The sequence below is a fragment of the Falco biarmicus genome, chromosome Z, assembly GCF_023638135.1.
Source record: "Falco biarmicus isolate bFalBia1 chromosome Z, bFalBia1.pri, whole genome shotgun sequence".
Classification (NCBI taxonomy): domain Eukaryota; kingdom Metazoa; phylum Chordata; class Aves; order Falconiformes; family Falconidae; genus Falco; species Falco biarmicus.
Genome location: NC_079311.1, coordinates 11,491,481 through 11,512,562, shown reverse-complemented (window position 1 = coordinate 11,512,562; position 21,082 = coordinate 11,491,481). Strand labels below are relative to the sequence as shown.

The 21,082-nt window shown below is 43.5% G+C and overlaps 1 protein-coding gene across 4 annotated transcripts in view; it reads right to left on the bottom strand.

The window, feature by feature from the left end:
• Positions 1-21,082, bottom strand: part of PALM2AKAP2 (PALM2 and AKAP2 fusion) — a 274,692-nt gene that overhangs the window by 21,526 nt on the left and 232,084 nt on the right. For all 4 annotated transcript variants that reach the window (XM_056324615.1, XM_056324616.1, XM_056324618.1 and 1 more), the window contains one exon: positions 267-2,658. In XM_056324615.1, coding sequence (XP_056180590.1) covers positions 267-2,658 — 2,392 coding nt within the window. The remainder of the gene's footprint in view (positions 1-266; positions 2,659-21,082) is intronic.

The following is a 21,082-nucleotide window of genomic DNA, read 5'->3' as shown; positions in this document are numbered from 1 at the left end:
GGGATTCCTAATGATCATGAGTGGGGTATGCAAGTTAGGTCTACCCTACATTTGGGGAAAAAAACCGCACATCCACAGGTGTGCTCACAGACAGAAAGTTAGGTCATCCCATGCCCTCCTTCTGCCTGCCTTTTCCAGGCACACAAAGTCATGACAACGCTCCTGCTCCCTGCAGAACGACATAGTCAGTCACGATGAAATAAAACTGAATCTGACCTGACCCTTCAGTCACACTTCACCTCCCCTCTGACACTCTGGGCTCTTACCTGGTGCAGTTTTATAAGACACAGTTCTGGTGGGCATGGGTGGTGCACTCTTCGTAACAGGGCTTGGTGCCATCTGCAGACCTTGCCTCTGCCTTTTCAGCTCCTCTTCTCGTTCCTGGGCAGCTCTGATCTCTTCTTCTATCATCGACAAAGTCCGCTGCTTCCTTGACCGTAACTTGAAAGGGCCCACAGTCACTTCAGGCTCCTGCATGGCTAGGATGGAGGCAGTGCTCCTCAGCTCAGCTGCCTCTGAATACTTGCTGAAGTAGCTGACTTCGTGCTTGTGTTCCTCCACAAAGAATGGCTGGCTGGCTGAGTACACAGGTGACTGCTGCAAACTCTTCCCTTCCCTGAGTCCTGAGTCTTCCTCTTTTGAAGTCTTTGGTATGCTGTCCCTTTTTTCTTGAACAGGTGAAGACACCTGGGGTGGCTCAAACATTGGGTTCTGCTGCTCCTTGGAGGCTGGAGCTGGCCTGGTGGTGACAGGCTGCTCTTTGACTGAGATCTCCTTCTCTGCTTGGATTTCTTCCTCCTTGCAATTTGCTTTATCCACCTGCTCAGCTATGGCTTGTTGGATGGCATTTTGAACCAGCAGGCCAGCATGGTACTCCAGCTGGTCATCAATCAGCATGGAATCTGCCAAGGCAGAGGAGGGCAAGTCACAGCCCGGGTCACTGAACGACTTGGAGATGTTTTCTTCCCTGCACTCTGCTGGGGTGTCAGCCTGCGGGGTCTGTGGCAGGGAGAAATCAGCCAGTGAGCTTTCCTGCAGGGCGCTCATGGTCTCATTGGAGGCACCACTGTCACTGATGTTATCCATGCTGAAGTCATTGGAAAGGGTCTCCAAGACAGTGGTATCCTGAGACCTGACAGACAAGTCATCCAAACCAGAGTCAAGCTCCTCTGGAGGGGAAGAGGCGCTGCCTGACTTCGGGAACTGGTCTAGCATGCCCTGTCCATCATCCTTCACCACTGTGAAGACTGCTCTTGCACTCATGAATTCTCCATCCTCTGCCCACAGTTTTGAGGCCTGTCCAGCTCTGGGGCTATCACTGCATGGTGACTCTCTTACTGGGTCAGCAGTGGTAGTCTGAGCATTTGTATCATCTTCTATGCTACCAGAGACCTTCTGTGCTTTGACAACAGTGGCATCATTACCTTCAAGCTGTCCTGTTTGCCCACACACTGAAATGGGTCTTGTCACAGAGGACAGCTGCTTGTCTACTTGTGGAGAATTGAGGCTTTTGTAGAAGGGTTTGATGGAGAACATTTTGGGTGTTCCTGACCGCCTTGGTGGGGCCTGACCCTGAGACAGACCTGAATGCTCCATCAGCTGGAACTGCTTTCTGGCAGCTGAGAAGTCAATTTGCTCTGTGACAATATCCTCTTTCTTGATATTGACTGGCTCTGGTGGTACAAAGGAGCAGCTGACCTGTTTGGGGGATGTTGGTATTGCACCTTGCTGCTGCTGTCTCTCCTTGCGCTCCTTGTACTTCTTGTGGGACTCTAGATGCTCTTCATCTAGCTGATCCTCCAGGGACTTCTCCTGGGGAGGGTTCCACCATTTGGCGGCAATGTTAGGGTTTTTCTTGACAGCCTGGCTTTTAATGAGTTCCCTTCTTTCCTTTTCAAGTTCCATCATCTCCTCTGATGGTCTCACTTTACGTACCCTGTATTTTTCCTTTTCTTCTTCATCTTCAAAAAGCTTTGAGGGCTTTTTATCTTCATGGAAGGCTCGTAGTTCAAACTTAGCCTCTTTTTTAAGGGTTGTAAGAGTTGTTTCTCCATCCTTAGAGGACCTTCTAGAACTGTTTGAAGATGTGGGACTTCCTGGCACCTTCAGACTGTCCCTGGTGTCTTCTTTCACTGCACCCAAGGAATGGCCATTAGATTTCAGGTTCTCATCCTTTGCACTAGCTTCACGTGGTTCAACTACCAAGGGTGCCTGCCTGTTGGCTACAATTTCTTCTCTTTCACTGAGTACTGAATCATTACTGACATTATCAGATGCCCCCGAGCCATCCATAATGGAGACTGCACTTGGTTCAGGGGAGGATGTCCCATTAAAGGTATTATCTGCAGCAGAATCACAGCAATTTGCTTCCAGCACTTCATCTAGGTATCTGATCTCTTTAGCAACTTCACTATCCAGAGATTCGTGCCTGTCCTTAAGTCCATTGTGGCTGGCAGCAGGGGAAAAGAAGTGGGTTGGACTGTCTATGGGATGTGGTGAAGCCACTGTGGTGATACTTTTATGTTCAGAAACTGGAACTTCAATTTCCATTTTCTCTTCCTTTGTAGCAAGCACACTAGCTGGCTCCAGGAAATTGGCACAGTTTTGGTCTCTGTTTTTTCTCAACCTGATGTCATCCTCAGGGATTCTGGAAGATTTCTAAAATAAAAGAGAAAAAAACTATGATGAAGTCCTAAAAAGCAATGTTTTATTTTTTGCAAAGTAAACACCATCTGGAAAGCAAATCCAAGCACTGCCTAAATGTGAGATTAAAGCAGCCCCTCAGAGTGTAGGAAGGAAAGCAAGGCAAATCATTAACGCAAAACCCAGAAAGTTACATTACTATAAGCTCGACAAGGCACTAAAACAGCAACAAGGTTTCACATAAGTATCTCGCATCTGCTTACCATCCCCACTTTGTCATTATTTCATGCCTGGCTCCTGATTTGCCACTAAAAATGAGCTTTGGATTTCCAAGTTATTAATGACTTGGCAGTTTACGGTCTTCAAAGGGTTGCACATGCAGCACACACCACCTTATCAACTTGGTATTTTAAAAATGCTTTCCACACCTAAAGGAAATCTCATAATGCTTCTGCAGATGAAAAGTATTACTGCCCCCGCTTTGCCAAAACAGATGCTAACACGCAGGAAGAGTAGGTGATTCATCCCGAGTTAGGAAAAAGGATGTGGCAATAGCAGAGAACGCTCAGTTCTCAGTGGGTCAATCTTGGTCATCAAACAGAGGGTAGAATTACACAGCGCTGGAAAGATGTGGGGTCTTCATGCAGCCCACACGGAAACCCACATGCAACTGGACCTGGGAGACAGGAAGTGTTTGTAACTCCCACGGCATGAAGACCACCACAAGGAGCATGACAGGGACCAGAGTCATGGTCTCCTCCCTCCCACTACTTTGACCTGCAGTGCAGATGGACTGGATTCATATTTCTTACTGATGTGTTGCCACTGCCTTCAAGCAGGGTATTGAAAGAAACACTATTTATGTTCACACATGAACATATTTTATTGGTCAAGCAGCCTAGTGAACTTCCCATGAGTAAAGTCTGAAGGAACTTCTGATTAAGCTGGTAACATGTCAATGAATTTTTCAATAATTCTTTACTGCTGAAAAGCAGAAAAAAGGAAACACCAAAATAAAAGATGAGGGCATTTTCAACATTATTCAATAACAACTTGCTAACTCTTGCTAATTCTTCCTAACACCTGAAAACCAGAACTGACACATCTATTCAGTTTGACTAACATTTCAGAACAGAAGCTGGATACCTGAGGTCTCCGGCTCCCTTTCCACACACAGCGTTTCTATGTGTGAGGCATGGACCTGGGAAGCAAATGGCACTGACCAAACCCTGTGAACTCAGTGGCAACCCAACAAGGGCACCTGTCATCTGCTAGTCACCCCTGCCCTTGCTGTCCCTTATCTTGCATGCTGTTAATACACACAGCAGCAGCAGATGATCAGCTAGGAGCACAATGGTACTTGCCAGTGACCTGAACAACGACATAGCCTCTGGATTTATACAGGCAGTAAAACCCATTTGACAACCTTAAGGAATTATACCCAGCCAGCCAGAAGAGCTCGCTTTCTAAAAGCACTTTGAAAGAGTTTTCTGTCTAACTATGTAGCTGTACACAGTTGAAGACAATGCTGGCTTCAGCTACAAGGTATCTGCTTGTTCGTTGTGCTTAAACACTGGGAAAAACCTTTAAAAACAAACAAAACACCTGCTTTTGTCTATATATTTTACTTTACATACTTGATTGGTTCTGATTGCATTTCACTTTCTCTTGAACCTAGAAATTCTCTACCTGACGTTTCTAGTAGTACTTTTCTTAAAGCATATTACATTTTTCACTATTTAAATATCTAAATGTGGTCAGTTTCTTCTTTAGTCCCATTGGAGATATCTTCAACAAATCAGATCTTCTGCAAACAAATAAAGAACAACCAGTATAAGAAGTCCCTACTTTCTGAGTGGCACAGCAGGAATGAAAGAAAAAAAAAATTAACCTGAAAGGGCAGGAATCACTCTTCAATTCCCTGCAGGGCTCCAGGTATCAAGACGCAATGGGTACTCAGGTGACAGGACTAACCAATACCTTTCTGGTATTTGGGTTTAAATCTCCCCTGCATGACTTGCTGGTGCAAAATGGCAGATGTTGCTACCTGGAGCAGTCTGTGCAAGGAACATAAGCATCAGTGCAGCACTACTGGCTGTCCTTTTCACACAAACCATGAGCATTCCCTCATGCTCCTCTAGCATTTGCTTCTAATCAGATAGATCAAAGCCTCTAGTGACATTGGTAGCTAACTACATGTCTTCTGTCGCCACAAGAACATATCTTTGACACAGCAAATCAGTTAACAAAACTGTGCACCCCAGCCACTGAAATACATCTCCCTGCGGAGCCAAAACAGAGTCAAAGGGCTCCCCAGTCCCCACATTCACTAAAGCATGTCAACTTTCCACCACTGCTTTAATGGACGAACTATTTCAGATCACACCATGTTTGGGTATTCAAGTTAGGGAACAGAACCACAGGTGCAGTCTCTTACCAATTTCTTAATAAGAGCACATCTTATCATAGCTGCAATCTGAATCTCACAGTTAAGGCATCTACATGTAGCTGTCTGATCAGGGCATACATTTATGACAGTATGTATTTCTGAAAGTACGTATGTCTGTGCAATTAGTGTGGCACATGTAATTATGTAGTAAACCAGACAATTATGCAGTAAAAAGTATGAGGAAACATTGCTACTCATGGGCAGGCGCCTTTCTTTGCTGGGAATTAGTAACTGAACAGGGAGAAGGGCTCCCAGCAGCGCTGAGAAGCCAAGGAAGAACGCTAAAGGACACAAAAAAAACCCCCACCCCAAACAATTAAGACACCCCCACCCCCCCCAGTTTTTCTCTCCAGACTTCTGGCAGAACATGGGGACAATTTTGGAATGCCATGTCAATAAGAGTACGCTTCAGATACTCCTGTGAGGACCAGAAGTCAAACTACTGATGAATTACCTGAAGAAGATTACTGAGATCATAAGGATAGAAGCAGCTGACAAAACCAAGCTTTTCAAGACATTCCAGGCCACAGAGCCTGTCCAGGATAACTGGCTAGGTCTGGGAAAATGGCACATATCGGGATAACAATACCATGAGTGGGAGGAGGCTTGGAGGAGAAGGAGGAGGGTGGTGGGGTGCACACAGACCCCCTGCCTCAGTCGCTTGGCAGCAGGAGGCAAGCCTGCCAGGGGGCTGCTTTTGCTCCTTGGTGATAAGTATATACCAACAGCTTTGTATGTGCCGCCTACAGGGAGAAGGCTTTTCAAAGCCTCTGCCATTACAAAGGCCTGTAAATGGGAAAAGGGCTGCATTCAGTTCTGGCTGCAGTCAGCAATACAGCGTTCACAGTAATTCCCATACACTGCTCAGCTAGACCCAGATTTTCCAGAAGTCACCATTACTTTTACACAGTCTCTGAATGTGCATTCATTTCTGTTTAAGTCAAGATGGAACTGGGTAATTACCGTCATTTCTACAATGCTGCTGCACTTTAGTAAACTGCAGTTACTAACAGCTTAGAGAATTATTAGCATATTTCCTCCTTGGTTGAATTCTTTGTCTACAAAAGTGTAAGTGTTTGGGCAACCAACTCTTTTAGAAGGAAAAAAATGTGGGTGTGCTACTAGCAAGACCCAGCAAATGTACTGCCAGTGCTTCCTTTGTCTGATGTGATGCAAAATGCATATGACAACAAGTGGGAGGCAAGCCTTCTGAGCCACGTCAACATTCTTCTGAAACAACAGGGAGGTGGAGGAGAGAAAGGAAAAGATTAAACAACTAAAAACTTCATGGTTTAAAAAACCTAAAACACAGTTTCCTCATTGTGGGCATCTACCAATCCTTACAGCCAAGTTTCAGGACCGCTGTTGATGATGTGGGTCTCCTGGTGTCATCAGCATGCTGACTTCCCATTTCTTCAGGTTTCATCTTCCTTTGGAGATGCCCTGCTTCTCCTCCCACTGCCTGATCACCAAGCCAGTGATTTGTTCAATACTTTCCCCTCTGCTTTTCGATCTGTTCTGCCTGGCACACCTCTAGCAGTTTTAGTACAATAGCGTAACTTAACGTGACATTTGCATTAGGTTGACTGGCTAATCCACAACTCCCTGCTGATGTCAGTCACCTTCTCCCTCTTCACCTGCTGTCTTGGCCTGCCTCTCTAACGTCTCTTTGTAAAGGAGAAGGAACCAAACCATGGATTTTCTAGAGAATTGACTGGCAAACCTTCAAGAGAGCAGCTGCTTTCATTCAATTCACCCATTTGAAGAACACAGTCACCACCTGCGTCACAGATGGAACCAGTCCTAAGCACTGCAAAGATATAGACATCATATATACCTGTGCTTTTAGACGGCCACCCTGTCCAGTGACAAAACCCCTAGCCAACACAGGTATTGCTCTGCTCTTGCCAGCAACAGAAAGTATTTCTTTAGAGAAGTCATCTTCTGTAGAAGAATCGTATGGCATAGAAGTGTTGGAGTTCTTAATAAGCAAGAAAGGCAATTCAGACAAGGTGCTAGCATCCATCCCTTGCAGCTCACATTCACTACCACACAACAGGTGCTCAGAAAGGTGCCACTATCCCATGTCATTCCAGACAGGAATGACAGCCCAGACCACTGTCCCTTCCCATAACAGCTGGTGCACCTCCTCGCTACCACACCAGGCTCTTGTAGGGTGGCTGCCACCCTGTTCACCTCCAGAAATGTGGTGTTCCCCCTTGTCACTGGCATGGTAAGAATGCTCCAGGTGGGAGCCTTTGCAGAAAGCACTCTGAAGAAATGGGTTCAACACTGTGTTTTGGAAATTTTCTGTTCAGGTGAGCTAAGAGAAAGCAGAGGCAGAGAATTAAAAAAGATTCTGGAGCTGGGGAAGAAAAGGGATACTAGTGGATAATGCAGAGCTCAAGAAAAGGAAGGAGATTTCTAGTCCCATTGTCTACAGAAACATGTCCTTTCATTAAAAAAAAAAAGAAAAAAAAAGAAAAAAAAAAAAAAAGAAAAAAAAGAAAAAAAAAAAGAAAAAAAAAAAAGAAAAAAAAAAGAAAAAAAAGTCCCAAACCAAAGCTTAGTCTCCTTGCTTCTGTCTGAACAGGTCCCATTTTCCCATATAGTATTTTCATACTGACTCCTAAGGATTTTAAGAATACTACAGAAAGTGTTGTCCAAAAAATTTACAATTTTTCACTTGATGAAATTGGATAACATTCAAGTTTCAGAAAAGAAAATAAATCCCCAATTCCTGTTGCCGAATTTTGTTGAATTTAAGACATGTGAGGCACTTGCTGGCACCACCTTGAATAGTTCCATTCATAATCCCACTTGCACACAAAAGCAAGACCTGGCCTGTTCCTCTCAGTGTAGTACACAGTGTCTTCAATATGCAAACAGAAACCATTTCTGATGATAATGAGAAATTTTTAGCACTGAGTGTCACAAGTGACAGTCTCCATAAGCAGCTCTCTATGGTCTTCAGTGACTTGTCTGAGGTAGCCAGACAGCACAATAGGCACACTTTCTTTATAAAAAGCTGGTTTATCTTTTTTTATCTCCTTCGAAGCACTTAAGGAATCGGAAGAGTATAGTATAAAAATCAATGCAATTTTATACTACGTCCCCCTAAGAAGCAGTGGGGGACTCTTCTGGAATACAGACAGTAGTAAGGGATGGGGGGATACAGCGCATGAACAAGTGGCTGCTTGGAGAACTTGCTGTGTGACATTTTCTGAGTGTTTTTCTGTATGTCCTTTTTTTTGCCTGTTTTAGAGAAGAAGTTGTGAGTGCATATGCTCAGAAAGCACGTGAAAGTCCTTGCAATATTCTTTTTTCATTCCAGTTGAGCCACAGGCTTCAGCTTCCCCATGTGATACACTATAAAGCTCTTTTATCAAATCAAAGTCCAGTCTTCTTTTGTTGCTGCAATAACTTGATTGCAATAACAAAAATTAAGATTGAGAAAAACGGCTCAAAAATAATGACAAACATATACTATATGGTAGGATATTTTAATGATGTATACCTAATGAATGATACCATATTTTTCTAAACAGCTGAAGTTTTTCCTGGGCAAGCCAGGAAATAATAACCCTTACTGCTTCCCAGTAACTCCAAAGTATATGTATTGTAAGCAGTTTTCTAGAGATAGGAAGCCACTTGTTCTTTTATGCCTGTTATTTTCTCTTGCTCCCTAAAAATATAGACCTGTTCTGTGAAGAATTTACAGCCCTAATGACCGGATTTCAACTATTGCTACAGAAGCAAGAAAACCAGATATCCTCCTTTTTGAATTAAATGCTTGTGCAGCTGTTGTAAAAAACAAAACAAAACAAAAACAACCTAAAAGGCTAACAACTTTTTATTAAATATTTTCATACCCATACCTGCAAAGAATTGTAATTGCATGAAGCACCTTCATGGACAAAATGATTTATACAGAAATGAATATTTAGGGACAAAGGGCTGCTGACTTCTGAATTAAAAGAAATAACACCTCTGATAAAGAAAATTTACCACAGAGGTTATTAGAGGATGAAGATTACATAGCTGGCACCAGGGAAAGCAGTATATGTTCAAGTGGTGTAGACTTGGATACTACAGTGTGTGTGGCTGGTTAGTTTTGCTGTGAAACCTCTGTTCAGTTCTACAGTAATCAAAATGCAAATGTGAAATTACAGTAAGCTGTGATTAAACTTTCATTCAGAAACTGCAGCACCATTTGGTTCAGCCACATTCCCCCCCTCTGATGCCCCCACCCCCACCTCCCCATCCCCCCATTTTCTATCAGCATCCAGATAAGAGGATGCCCTGAAGAGCTCCAGAATTGCAGTTCACACACATAGGGAGAACTGGGAGCTCTTAGTACTCAAGAGATCTGTAAATTGGTGATAATATGATTTCAGGTACAAGAACCTGCATTCAAAAGATCATTCTTTTGTTCTCTGCACTGCTGGCTTCTTGTAATGTAGGTCAGCTTGAAAGTGCAACTGAATTAGAGCAGGAAATGCATGCATAAGAGGTGTTTCATCCAGAAAAATGTGGTTTTCTCATCACTCCCATCAGTTCAAATCCAACTCCTGATGCTCCTTTCATTTCCAAATTGTTTTCCATCTCAAAAGAAAAATGCAGAATTAAGTATTATTTCTTCTATTGCTTCACTAAGTTCCTGAGGACAGAATGACCAGAACAGCACACCCTGTGTGAGGGCATGGGAATGCTGCAAAGAGACAATACTAGACTCAAGGTCAATACAAATGTGTCAGCGTATTAATCAACCACACCACCACAGATACTCTAGTACTTTTTAACTGTGTTAGACACTTTTTCTAAGGCTTGCTTTTCTGCGGCTTGTCTCTAAAATCTGTCTGTGCTTAAAGAATGAATGCATCCAACAGCTGGGACATTTGATTTACAGAGCATGTGGTGCTAAGTCACTTAAAATGGTAAATACAATTTCCTGAAGCAGTCTCCAGTGTTACCTAAGGAAGTGCAACGGTGTGCTGGAGGAAATGAAGAGCATTGGATCCCACTAATGCATGAGGAATATTAGAAATGAGGACGATTAGAAAATTGTCCACTACCTGGCAGGGAATACAAGGTATAATAAAATCCTTAAGGAACAGAAGGAGATTTTCCTCTTCACAGGTGAAGGTCACAGATGAGGTCCAGTACCATGAACCATTGCATGTGCAGAGTCCACTTGGAGAGGCACCCCTCAGTCTGTGCTGCTGGATGTGAGCTCAGAGCTCACGGCTCTGTTGTTAGTAGCACTCTTTCACGTTCTGCCACTGGTTTGATGTTAAGTGAAAGCCAAGAAATCCCAGTTGAATAAAGACAGAAAAATGTTCAACTTAACAAAATGTCCAATATGGATACTGAGCTGAGCAGAATGTGGCTTCTGAATATATGCAGGAAAAATCACTGTTTCACAAAATGCTGCAGCTGAAATCTGCCCAACACATGTTGAGGATAGAACAATTGCTCTGGTAAAGCGTGACCTAATCCCAATGGGGAGGGGAAAGGACGCTAAACTAAGCCTTGCTTTTAATACTCTTTAACCCAGATAGATAATGTCAGCACAAGGAAAGGGTGACCTTTACGGTCACTTGCAAAAAACCAATGAGACAAGGGGATTTCCAAAATTCCTCAGTCTTTTCATCAGGGGTGGGAGATTCCTCTTCCACCTAAAGAACAGAGATACAACCCTCCTCTGTAAATACGAGATCTGGAAAAAAATACTGGCATATTAATAATTTTGGTGCATGAGAAAGGGACGTCCTGAGGAAGGAATCTGGGTTAGGCAGGGACAGGAGGAAGGCTGTAAATGGAGACAAAAGGCCACACAGTTTACTTCTTCTCTGAGCAGATCTTACGGCTGCTAGGAAACTGTTTTAATATATTCAAGGAACCGAGATAAACCTGCCATAAGCACACAAGTAGGCTTTCTAAGATGTATTAGTATTAAATTAAAGTCTTCCAATGATACAGATTCTTTCATTGGCTGATACAGTTCTACAAATCTTTTGTAAGTGGCCTAAACTACAATTTCTGAACAAAGACACATGATCTCTGCTGCAGCACTTTCTCCACTTACTTTCCAGGGCAATACAGTAGAAACTGAATGCTTTAATTGATGCAAGCACCTAGAAACCTTTGAAAACACAGCCTAAACCAGATTATTTTTCACTTCTCTGCTTCACAAACACCAACTGCCAGAGATCATACTACTTTTTCCTAAAGCCTAGTTAATATTTGCTACACTTCTAAAGGGCATTGTTGTTCAAGATCTACTGGAGTTTGACAGTTAGGAATGATGACGCAGACAGGGCTGAAGGAACAAATTCTGCTCAGATATGGGGGGTAAGGGGGAATGCTGAACATCTATTTTTCTTTCAGGGCTGGAGATTAAAAATTATTATTGATGCTTTGCCTCTTGCCAGTAGAACTTCTTACAGCTGCTCTCATGCATTAGCTTAAGACCCATCACAGCAAAATCTCCTTAAACAAAGGTATGCCTAGGTAGCCGTGCATGGTGCAGCACATCTCACCTGATGGTAGCCTGCTCTGCCTGTAGCACCAAGAACAGGACAATGTTTATCTCACTACAAGCAGTGAGCCTTGGGAGGGTCACAGTGCCAGGGCTGTCCAGCCAGTTGGCTTGAGCACTCTATAGATTGCCGCCTTCCCAGTTCTTCAAAGAAATGGTGTTGTTTTAAAGCTAGAGACCCCTAAAACTCACTATAAAGACAGTGCCATAGTGGCTTAAAAAGGCCCCAATTTATATTTAGTTTCACCTAAAATGTGAAAAGGCTCTTACCTCAGGCAAAAGCAGATCACCGGGTCATTTTCAAAGGAAAACTGAGAGGACATCAAGAGGAAATCTAGCTTAGTCCTAGCTCAAAAATCACTTGAATTACATAAGTGGAGAGTGGGAAAATACAACGGTGATCAAAGGATGTCACTGAAGTCTCTGCCAATAGCTGTGTTACACACACAAGTGTGTAGGGGAGAGAAGCCACTTCCAACAAGAGCCTGACACACCACCTCTCCAGAGTCATGCTCTCCAATGTGTCACCACGTTCAGACCCCATCAGAAAACCACCACACAAAAATGCTTTCACTCCAGCCCCCTTTTCCAGAAACATACCACAGTGAAAACTGCATTTGAGATAAAAGCTAGAGGTTTTATGGAAGAGGCAAAACCTTGTAACTCTAGTGGGCTGCAATTCACAGAGCTTTTCCTCTAAGGGCATGCATGTAATTTAACTTTCTGGATGGTTCAGGTAGAGAAATACCCACTCAGAGAAATAAACCCACAAAATGAAAACCGCTGTCATTAAATGATGAGTCCAATGTAGCCAACATGATCTCAGGACTTAATGACACACCATTTCAACAAATGGCCAGTGAATAAGTAGTATTTAATAGGAAAAGAAGTCAAATTATAGGGCCTACAGAACAGTTTTGCTAGTAAGAGGCCAAATGTGTACAGTCTTTAAAAAAGAGGATGTTGCTAAATTCTCCACATGCCACTGCTGTCCCCAGGCTATAAATATGACCTGCCATGTGAGTTAGATGTTGTGAGCAGTTAGCAACTTCATCTAGGCTTTGCTCGTAACACAAACTAAGCACTACAGTCATCTCGCTGTCTCCTGCAGAGTATTTCATTGAAAGTGAGACTTGGACAGGATTTTTTTCTAATTCTTTATTTGGGAAAAAGGCAGTTGAGAAGTCCTGGGGAATAAGCCGTTCCCTTTCAGCACTTACTACTTCCCATCCCTCCGGTCCTGCTCCCCTCCCCTCTTCCAACCAAAGACTCATTATTCCTTCTTTTCCTGCTGAAAAGCTACTGATTAAATGACCTAAAGCACATCTGGACTACATTAGGATATTATTTGATTAAGGCATTCATCACTTGCTCTTTCAGCAAGTGAGGAATTAAGATAATGGTGGCGGGAAATGGTGTTAACTGAACTGGTTATTCCAGCTCAAACTGCTCTGCTTGAAAAGTTTGGTTGCTCCAGTCCCTTGGTTGTGGGTTCTTTTTTTTTTCCTAATTAGAGAAAAATGAAATAAATATCAGTTAATTAATTTAATGTTGGCAAGATCATTAACGCCAAGTAAGCTGTTACATTAAGGGGTGCTGTCATCTGTATCTCTCAGGCAACTTGCTATCTGATAGGAAATGCTTGCTTGGAGGTATTTTAAACAGTTGTAAAAAGGCTCCCCATTAAACTGCAAGCAGCAGCTCACATTTCTGTACATACAGAAGTTTGACACATTCCAGGTCAAGTTGCTTTAGGGGAGAGAGGGAACAGAAAAAAATGGCTTAACTAGATCTGCTCAAAAGAGTATTGTTTACTAGCCCATCACACGAGCAGTAACTCTATTTTCAGCATTTGAAGTGACTGCATGAGACTTCAGCTACGGGGCCTGAACACATAAAACCCAAAGCACAGGCTAGAAGGGAAGATCATGTCATCTTGGCTGTTAGATTCTTTACCGTAAAATGTCATTCCTCATTTCTCACAAGCTAAAGGATGTGCTATCCTGGTGTATGCACAGAGATATGAACTACATGTTACCGTGTGCATCAAATGCCATAGGAACAGGAATGCTGTTGCTGCTAAATTTGACTATGCACAGTACTATGCTTAATTTCCTTCAGTGCTAAACAAGTAAAAGATGAAGCCGAACAGACTCCCTTAAAGCCTTTTTATCAGCTGAAGTTTGCTTTGCAGTGTCAAGAAGCGTAACGCACTCAACTACTGGGAAACATACCCCTCCAGAACAACTAAAAAATTCACCCAAAAGACTTCACAGGTGCTGCCTAAAGAATATAGACACTGAACATGTGGGTGGTTTTCCTAGTTATCACATGCACAGGATATACAAAAGTACATTTTCTCCCTAGGAACAATATTGTCCTGTGTTACACCTAAGTAGAAAGTTGTAAATTCCAGAAAGATCTGCCTAACGTTTACAGTGAACAGACAAGCCAGAAAGTGACAAATTCCACAGACATCATAAGGAAAAATGGTATTTTAAATACTCCTCCACTATCAAACGATAAAGGCTCAATGAAGATAAAAATCGCAAATCAGAAACCTTAGCTTACCCTTTCTCTGTGTTCCCGAAAACTCTAAAGCAAACCCCCAAAATGTTGTTTTTAACAAGAGCCTTTGACTTTTTTTGCTCCTTAAGTCAAATTCCTTCCCCAGCTCCTAACAGGACCACGATGTTAGTCTGAGGGAGAGCTGGTTTAAAAAAAAAAAAAAAAAAGCAGCCCACACCCTCAGCCCATTCACACAGAGGCTGTTTTACAAGGAAAACGTCAGTTCACACTACTCAAAAAGAGCATGACTTCACTTAACCTGTAAGGGAACCACCTCCTTAGAGATCCCTTCAAAATCATCACGTTAGCAAAGGACCTAGAGATCTGCTTTCAGCTAGCTTAAGCAGGGCTTTACTGTTCCAGGTTTTTTGTTTTGTGTTTTTTGTGGGGGAAGGAGGGCACAACTTAGCCACACAGCATGTGGCTGGCTTTCTGCTAGAAAGGAGCAATTACACAAAGGGCTGCTCTGAAATACACAAGCTCCAGCCAGTAATTAGCAGTAATTTTTACCCACTAGGAAACAAAAGAAGGATTTACTATATTCTTTCCACTGGAGAGGCTTAAACGTTAGCTGAAGTGCTTAGAGCACCTTTAGTAACGTTCTGCTTCAGAAGACACAGGTCAGGGCAGTGGTGTCCAGCCTGTATGAAATGTGTTGGCTGCATTGAAAACAACCCAAGACAGGGAACATTAAAAAAAAAAAAAAATTGTAAGGAAGGGTAACTGGGAAAAAAACACAATGTTTTCTACAGCACAGTACCTGCTCATTACTGCTGCCTGTGGGCTAGTGACATTTGAGTACCCCTGGATTAGGTTTCCTGGAGGCTTGATAGTTAAAGCTAAAAACATGGGATATGCTGACAAAGTATACCCTGCGACGGCCCTCTGGACTTTGGGGTAAAATGGCTTGAATTTAGTGCCATCTTACACATGTTGCTATAGATGCCATAGCTTCAGTGTTGAAATAGTTTACTTTAGTCACCTGCAGAATTATGAAGAGATTAATTTGCTTTCTCACTACTTCCAGGGCATCAGCAAAGGGAAGGCATAGCCAGCCTCAACTAGCAGTGATGAAAAAGAACAGCAGTGGTATTTTTGATGCAAGAACCCTTGAAAGCAGTGGTAGCTCACTTCAACCTATGCTTGACCACCTGCCTGAGCCATGTTACATTATGCAAGTCAAGCCTCTACAGTTTAAAAATGGGTAGGTAAGAAGCTCCTTGTCACCTGTTGAATGCATCTATGAAAATAGAATAGAAGTAAGGTTCATACAGGAAAAAAAGAAAAGATAATCAACATCCTTGTCCTAAAATAAAGAGTGGCTTTGGTGAGCCCATAATGACAGCAAATACTGTGTGCTTTCATATACCACCTCTCATACTGGACATGGGGCAGATAATGTAATACACCGTTACAACTTTTCTCATATTAGCTTTTTTTCCCCCTTGGATGATCCAAGAATTCTATACTATGATGAGGAATAAATGCCTCACGGAGAAATTAAATTTTGTATTCAATTGTATGCATTTGAAGTGCAATTTCTTATTGATTAAATATGAAGTTCAAGTAACCCTGCTTCACATGTGGTTACTGAAGGAGCAGAAGGTCACAAGACATTTATCTCATGTACTCTCCCTGCCACCGTCTAAAGCCCCACATGCCCTGGAGGTCACTGGAGGACAGAGCTGTAACTGGAACACTACCCAGGTGTGCAGGAGATGGTGCTCAAGACACTTTTGTGCTACAGACTCACAGGCTTTGCCCACTTGACATGCAAATGCTCAGTTTTCATTGAAACCTGAAAGAGTTGCACTAGAAAACAGCTTTTATAAAAAGTCATTTATTTCTTATATCAATTAGTTTTGGAAAATGGGAATAGCAACATTTCCTTAATATACTTGTATGTTGCAAGAATTAACTGGGCTGTCAGTAATCACAGAATTATAGAACGTTTGGGGTGGGAAGGGACCTCTGGAGATCATCTAGTCCAAGACCCTGCTAAAGCAGGTTCACCTGGAGCAGGGTGCACACAATCACATCCAGGTGGGTTTTGAATGTCTCCAGAGGAGGCCCCACAGCCTCTGGGCAGCCTGTCTCAGTGCTTTGTCACCCTCAAAGTAAAGACATTCTTCCTCAGATTCAGGTGAAACTCCCTGTGCTGCTGTTTGTGACTGTCACCGGGCTCCACTGAAAAGAGCCTGGCCCCATCCTCCTGACACTCACCCTTAAGGTATTTGTAGTCATTGATAAGGTCCCCTCTCAGCGTTCTCTTCTCTAGGCGAAACAGTCCCAGCTCACTCAGCCTCTCCTCATAAGGGAGATGCTCCTGTCCCTTCATCATCTTCGTAGCCCTCTACTGGGCCCTCTCCAGCAGTTCCCTGTCTCTCTTGAACTGGGGAGCCCAGCACTGGGCACAGCACTCCAGATGGGGCCTCACCAGGGCAGGGTAGAGGGGCAGGATCACCTCCCTCCACCTGCTGGCCATGCTCCTCCCAATGCCCCCCGGGATCCCACTGGCTCTATTGGCCACCGGGGCACACTGCTGGCCCACGGGCAACTCGCTGTCCACCTGCACTCCCAGGTCCTGCTCTGCTGAGCTGCCTTCCAGCAGGTCACATCCCAGCCTCTGCTGGTGCATGGGGTTGTTCCTCTCAAGGTGCAGGACCCTCACTTGCCTTTGTTGAGCTTCATCAGGTTCCTCCCCACCCAACTCTCCAGCCTGTCCAGGTCTCGCTGGATGGCAGCGCAGCCTTCTGGTCTGTCAGCCACTCCTCCCGGCTTTGTATCACCTACAGACTTGCTGGGGGTGCGCTCTGCCCCTTCAGCCAGGTCATGGATGAATAAGTAATGAAGGTCTTGTATACATTATAGCAGTGTAGCTTCATAGTAAAAGTAGATACACCCTGTTAAACCCTCTTCTGCTAGAACTGGCCTCAAATAAACCACCTTTTCTCTCCATCAGGAATTCAGACCCACCGTTACTGTCAACTTTAAATAAGTTGGGTTTTGTCAGTTTTGTTGTTTGTTTGGGGTTTTTCCTAAAAGCTTTAGTTCTGTCCAACAGAACCTGAATTTTATTTAAAAAAAATATTTCCAGTACTCTTGGTTGAAGTGAAGAATTTGAACAGAAACTTGAAATGGCTAAATGATCAAGAAATAAAAATGCTAAAGTCTACCTCAAAGTAGTCCAAGAATATTTTCAAATGATTCCTTTTAACTTTTTGAAGTGCAAAGATTCTTGACATTGCCTGCATTTTAAACCACCTCTCGTGCATGACTATCAGCAGTCCCTGGGTCCCGTATATCATGGCATACTGAAAGACAGTAGGAGTACCAAGACTGAAATGTGGTGGAGAATCTGTATGAGTATCACAGACCCACTGAACAATCAGGAAGTGTTGTCCTCTGGAGGCATGAAGGGCAAGATTATAAAAGGCAGAATGATACTGGCCCCAGAAATCTAAGAAAAAAGGTCCATTTCAAAGTCATTTACCTGTTTCAGGCCTCTAATCTTCCAGATTTGCAGCACAAATGCACATTAAAGCAAGGATGCTTGTACATCCTTACGATGTAGCTAAATCTGTGCATATGAAAAGCTAGTGTGAGGCAGGCAACTCCTATTTTTGGCTGCAGATCTAAGGATCCTCAGGTCTGCAGCCAAATTTCTCTCTCAGAACAGCAGGTCATACGCAGTTTTAGTGCTGAATGGCCACAAGACTGCTCTGTTCATGTCAGGAGGCCACCTGTAGAGGCTGATGAGATGTGTAAGCAAGAACTCAACCAGCCAAAGAAAAAGATGTAGGTAGGTAGCACCATGTTCTCTGTAAGGGCCTCATGACTTTGGGAGACTTCTTTAATTCAGAACAGCCCTCCTCTGTGAACCTTCAAGACAAGTGATGAGGGACAGGTTGTGGGGCACAGTCTATGCTGTGTTTCTGAAAGAAGCCATCTCAGATTTTAGCTGCTAGTTGCAACTTTTGGTTATGGTTACACAAAGCAGGGGCCCCAAATTATAATATGGCAGAATCAAAGATCTGCAGTGTTATACCTCCTGATTAAGCAGTAACAAAACTACAGCAGTCATATAAACTCAAGCCCCTTCAGCTACCTCAGGACACAGATGTTTCTCTGTCACCCCAAAGACCTTCCCGTGCTGGAGATAACTGCACCATTTGAACCACAGGGTCATTGTTACAACCTGTTGCAAAGGACTGATTCCATTCTTGAAACATGTGCTCAGAGAGAAGGAAGGAAAAAAAAAATAAAGGGGGGGGGGAGTGCGGGGAGAGAAGCTTCTTTTTATGGAAAGCGTATAGCAAGTTTCAAGTCTGTTCAGGGAATAATCACCCTGCCCGACTTTCTGAGCCTGTTGGGCTAGCACACTTATGTGACCACTACATTCAAGATGTGCAACAGCAGAAGAAAAAACAAATAGCAGAAGTATTCCCTTACGTCCTTCTGTACAAACAGTTTTGTCATGAGACATAGCTCATTAGAGAAAGTTCTCTCTCTCTTCTGTATCACAGCAAAGTTGCCTGCACACAAAGGAAGGTCTTATGGGACCAGAGTCACCATTTCAGCTCGTTATCTTCAAACTATATTATCTCCACAGATATCTGTCTGGGACTGTAAAATGAAAAGTGCCCCATGAGGCTGGCTGTTGGAGGGAAAACTGGTGCTTAAGCATGCAACTGCTGAATTTTGCTAAACATTTTAAGGATGTCCTTCTCATTTTTAATACATCCTTCACAAGCCTACCCTATCAAGCCAGCAGATAGTGAACACTGGAGAATGGCATGAGCAAGGGAGCAGAGTAAAATGACAAAGATACAGGAGATACGGTAAGGCTTTTAATGCTAGCCCTGTCACTGGCTGGTTTGGTGGTTTTTGGCTTTTAAGTTAATTGGCCCATCCTTCAGCTTTCCCTCCAGGTAAAACATTTCTGACTTCTCTGTGTGGTCCCACATGGCAGGAGGAGATTCAGGGAGCACAGGTCAGGAGAGGGAGGCAGTTTTCTGTGCAGGTGCCCATTCACCCAGGATGCTGGTCAGGTCACGCCTGCTCACAAGCCAATTTTCAGTTTTCAGCAGAGAGAGCTCACAGCAGCTAGGGAAGCTGATCTGACAGAATTCTTTCTGGCAACAAACACTTTTTAAAAATAAATAGTTTTCTTGGACACTTGCTAATGTTTAAGTGCCTACTTGGTAACCACCAAAGAATATAATCTGGTGAGCAATCTTAATTGTTCTTCCTCCTCCTTTCGTGGAAATCACATGCTTTAAACCCAAAGGTCACTTCTATTTATTTTATAAGAACAAATTGGCTCTGTCAGTTTAATTTCCCCTGGTGCTGTAACCAGACCTGCTGTTCTCATAAAGACAACTGGGATGAGACAGAAATAAAACCAGTTTCTGAGGATAGGCTGCATGGACAGCTGGTTCACACCTCAAACCTCTGCAGGGCAGAACCCCCACCTGACACCCACGTTTCAAAGTCCTGTCTGCTGCCGCAGCAGTAGGAGAGTAACTGCTCAGCATGAATTACCCAAGGATGGCCACCAAAACAAATTTCCAAGAGGAAACTGTCACATTAAACCTTGATAGGGAAGCACAGGGCTCTTACATTTCACTAGTGCTTTGCATTTTCTGGGAGATTCGCAATGGGACGTGCAGCACAGCTGCTTGCTGCTACCCAGTTTCACAGAGGAAGGGACCAGTGCCAGGCGCTGTCACAGCTTGCTGTCAGGACTGTGTCATCTCATGATGGAGAAGGACTACACCTTCTTCAGAAAGAAAATGCCTTTGGTGTGTACTTGGACTTGCATGAATGTCTAGTCATGCTGGCAGCAAGGACTGGGTAATGTATGTAGGACTCACATCTCAGAAACATTTAACCCTGGTGAAAACAGAGTTTATGTTCAACCCAACTCGAAGAATACCTGGAGGCCCTCTTTTGATGCTGCTTGGGTTGAAATTAATTTCCAAGGCTATAAATGTTCTTTATCCTTCTTATTTCCCATGCTGAACAGGTAAAACTTCTTAAAAGATGTGTTCACACTTGCCTGCTCTGAAAACTGGGGCTTGGGGGCATTCCCCATTCAGAAAGTGGCACATGGCATGGTTACTACTCAGAGCACAGCAAATGTAAAATACTTGGTCAAAATTCCAAGAGCTGAAGCCATAAATGCCTACCAGCTGACAGTGCAACATTTCTCAAGATGATGACAGCTGGAAAAACAAGTGAGAAAAATCACACCGCATCCCACTTGTTTTCCTCATATACTTACAGTTTATGTTTGGCTGTTCATCTCCTTACCTACTTTGGCAAGCAAACAAGGAATTGGAAATGACAAATTACATATGTCTGTTGCAAGCCATATAAAGGGGGAAAAATTTCCTCTCCTCTCTTGTCTTTCCTCTGCTTTTTCAGCACCTCTCAAAAGCACTGGCTTCGGCTGTATGTGCTGAGGTGGGTGAAAACTGCAGTCCACAACCTGTGACAGCAGATGTGATCACCGCCACACAGTGGGGTTCCTGTGGGTGTGTGCTGAAGCCACTTCACAGTAAACTTTTCACCTACACTCTTCCGAGGTTTAAAAGTCTAAAGCTCATTTCATCGTCTCTCGCTGGAGAGGTATGCAAGCAGATAGATGACCTTCTCCTTAGTGTTAAAGGTAAGGTAACTGAATCCGACCCAACCTGCGCTCGCAATAGGAGTAGGAAGCTACTTTGCCCTGCTGCAAGTCATCTTCAGCTGCTTCGTGTTCCCATGTGTTAGGTATGCACACACACCGAAGGGGTAACTAAGCAGTCCCCTATCAGCTGCCTGATGGGAATGGTCCTGTGCAGGCTCTTGCCTCTCCGTAAATGCAAGATGGATTG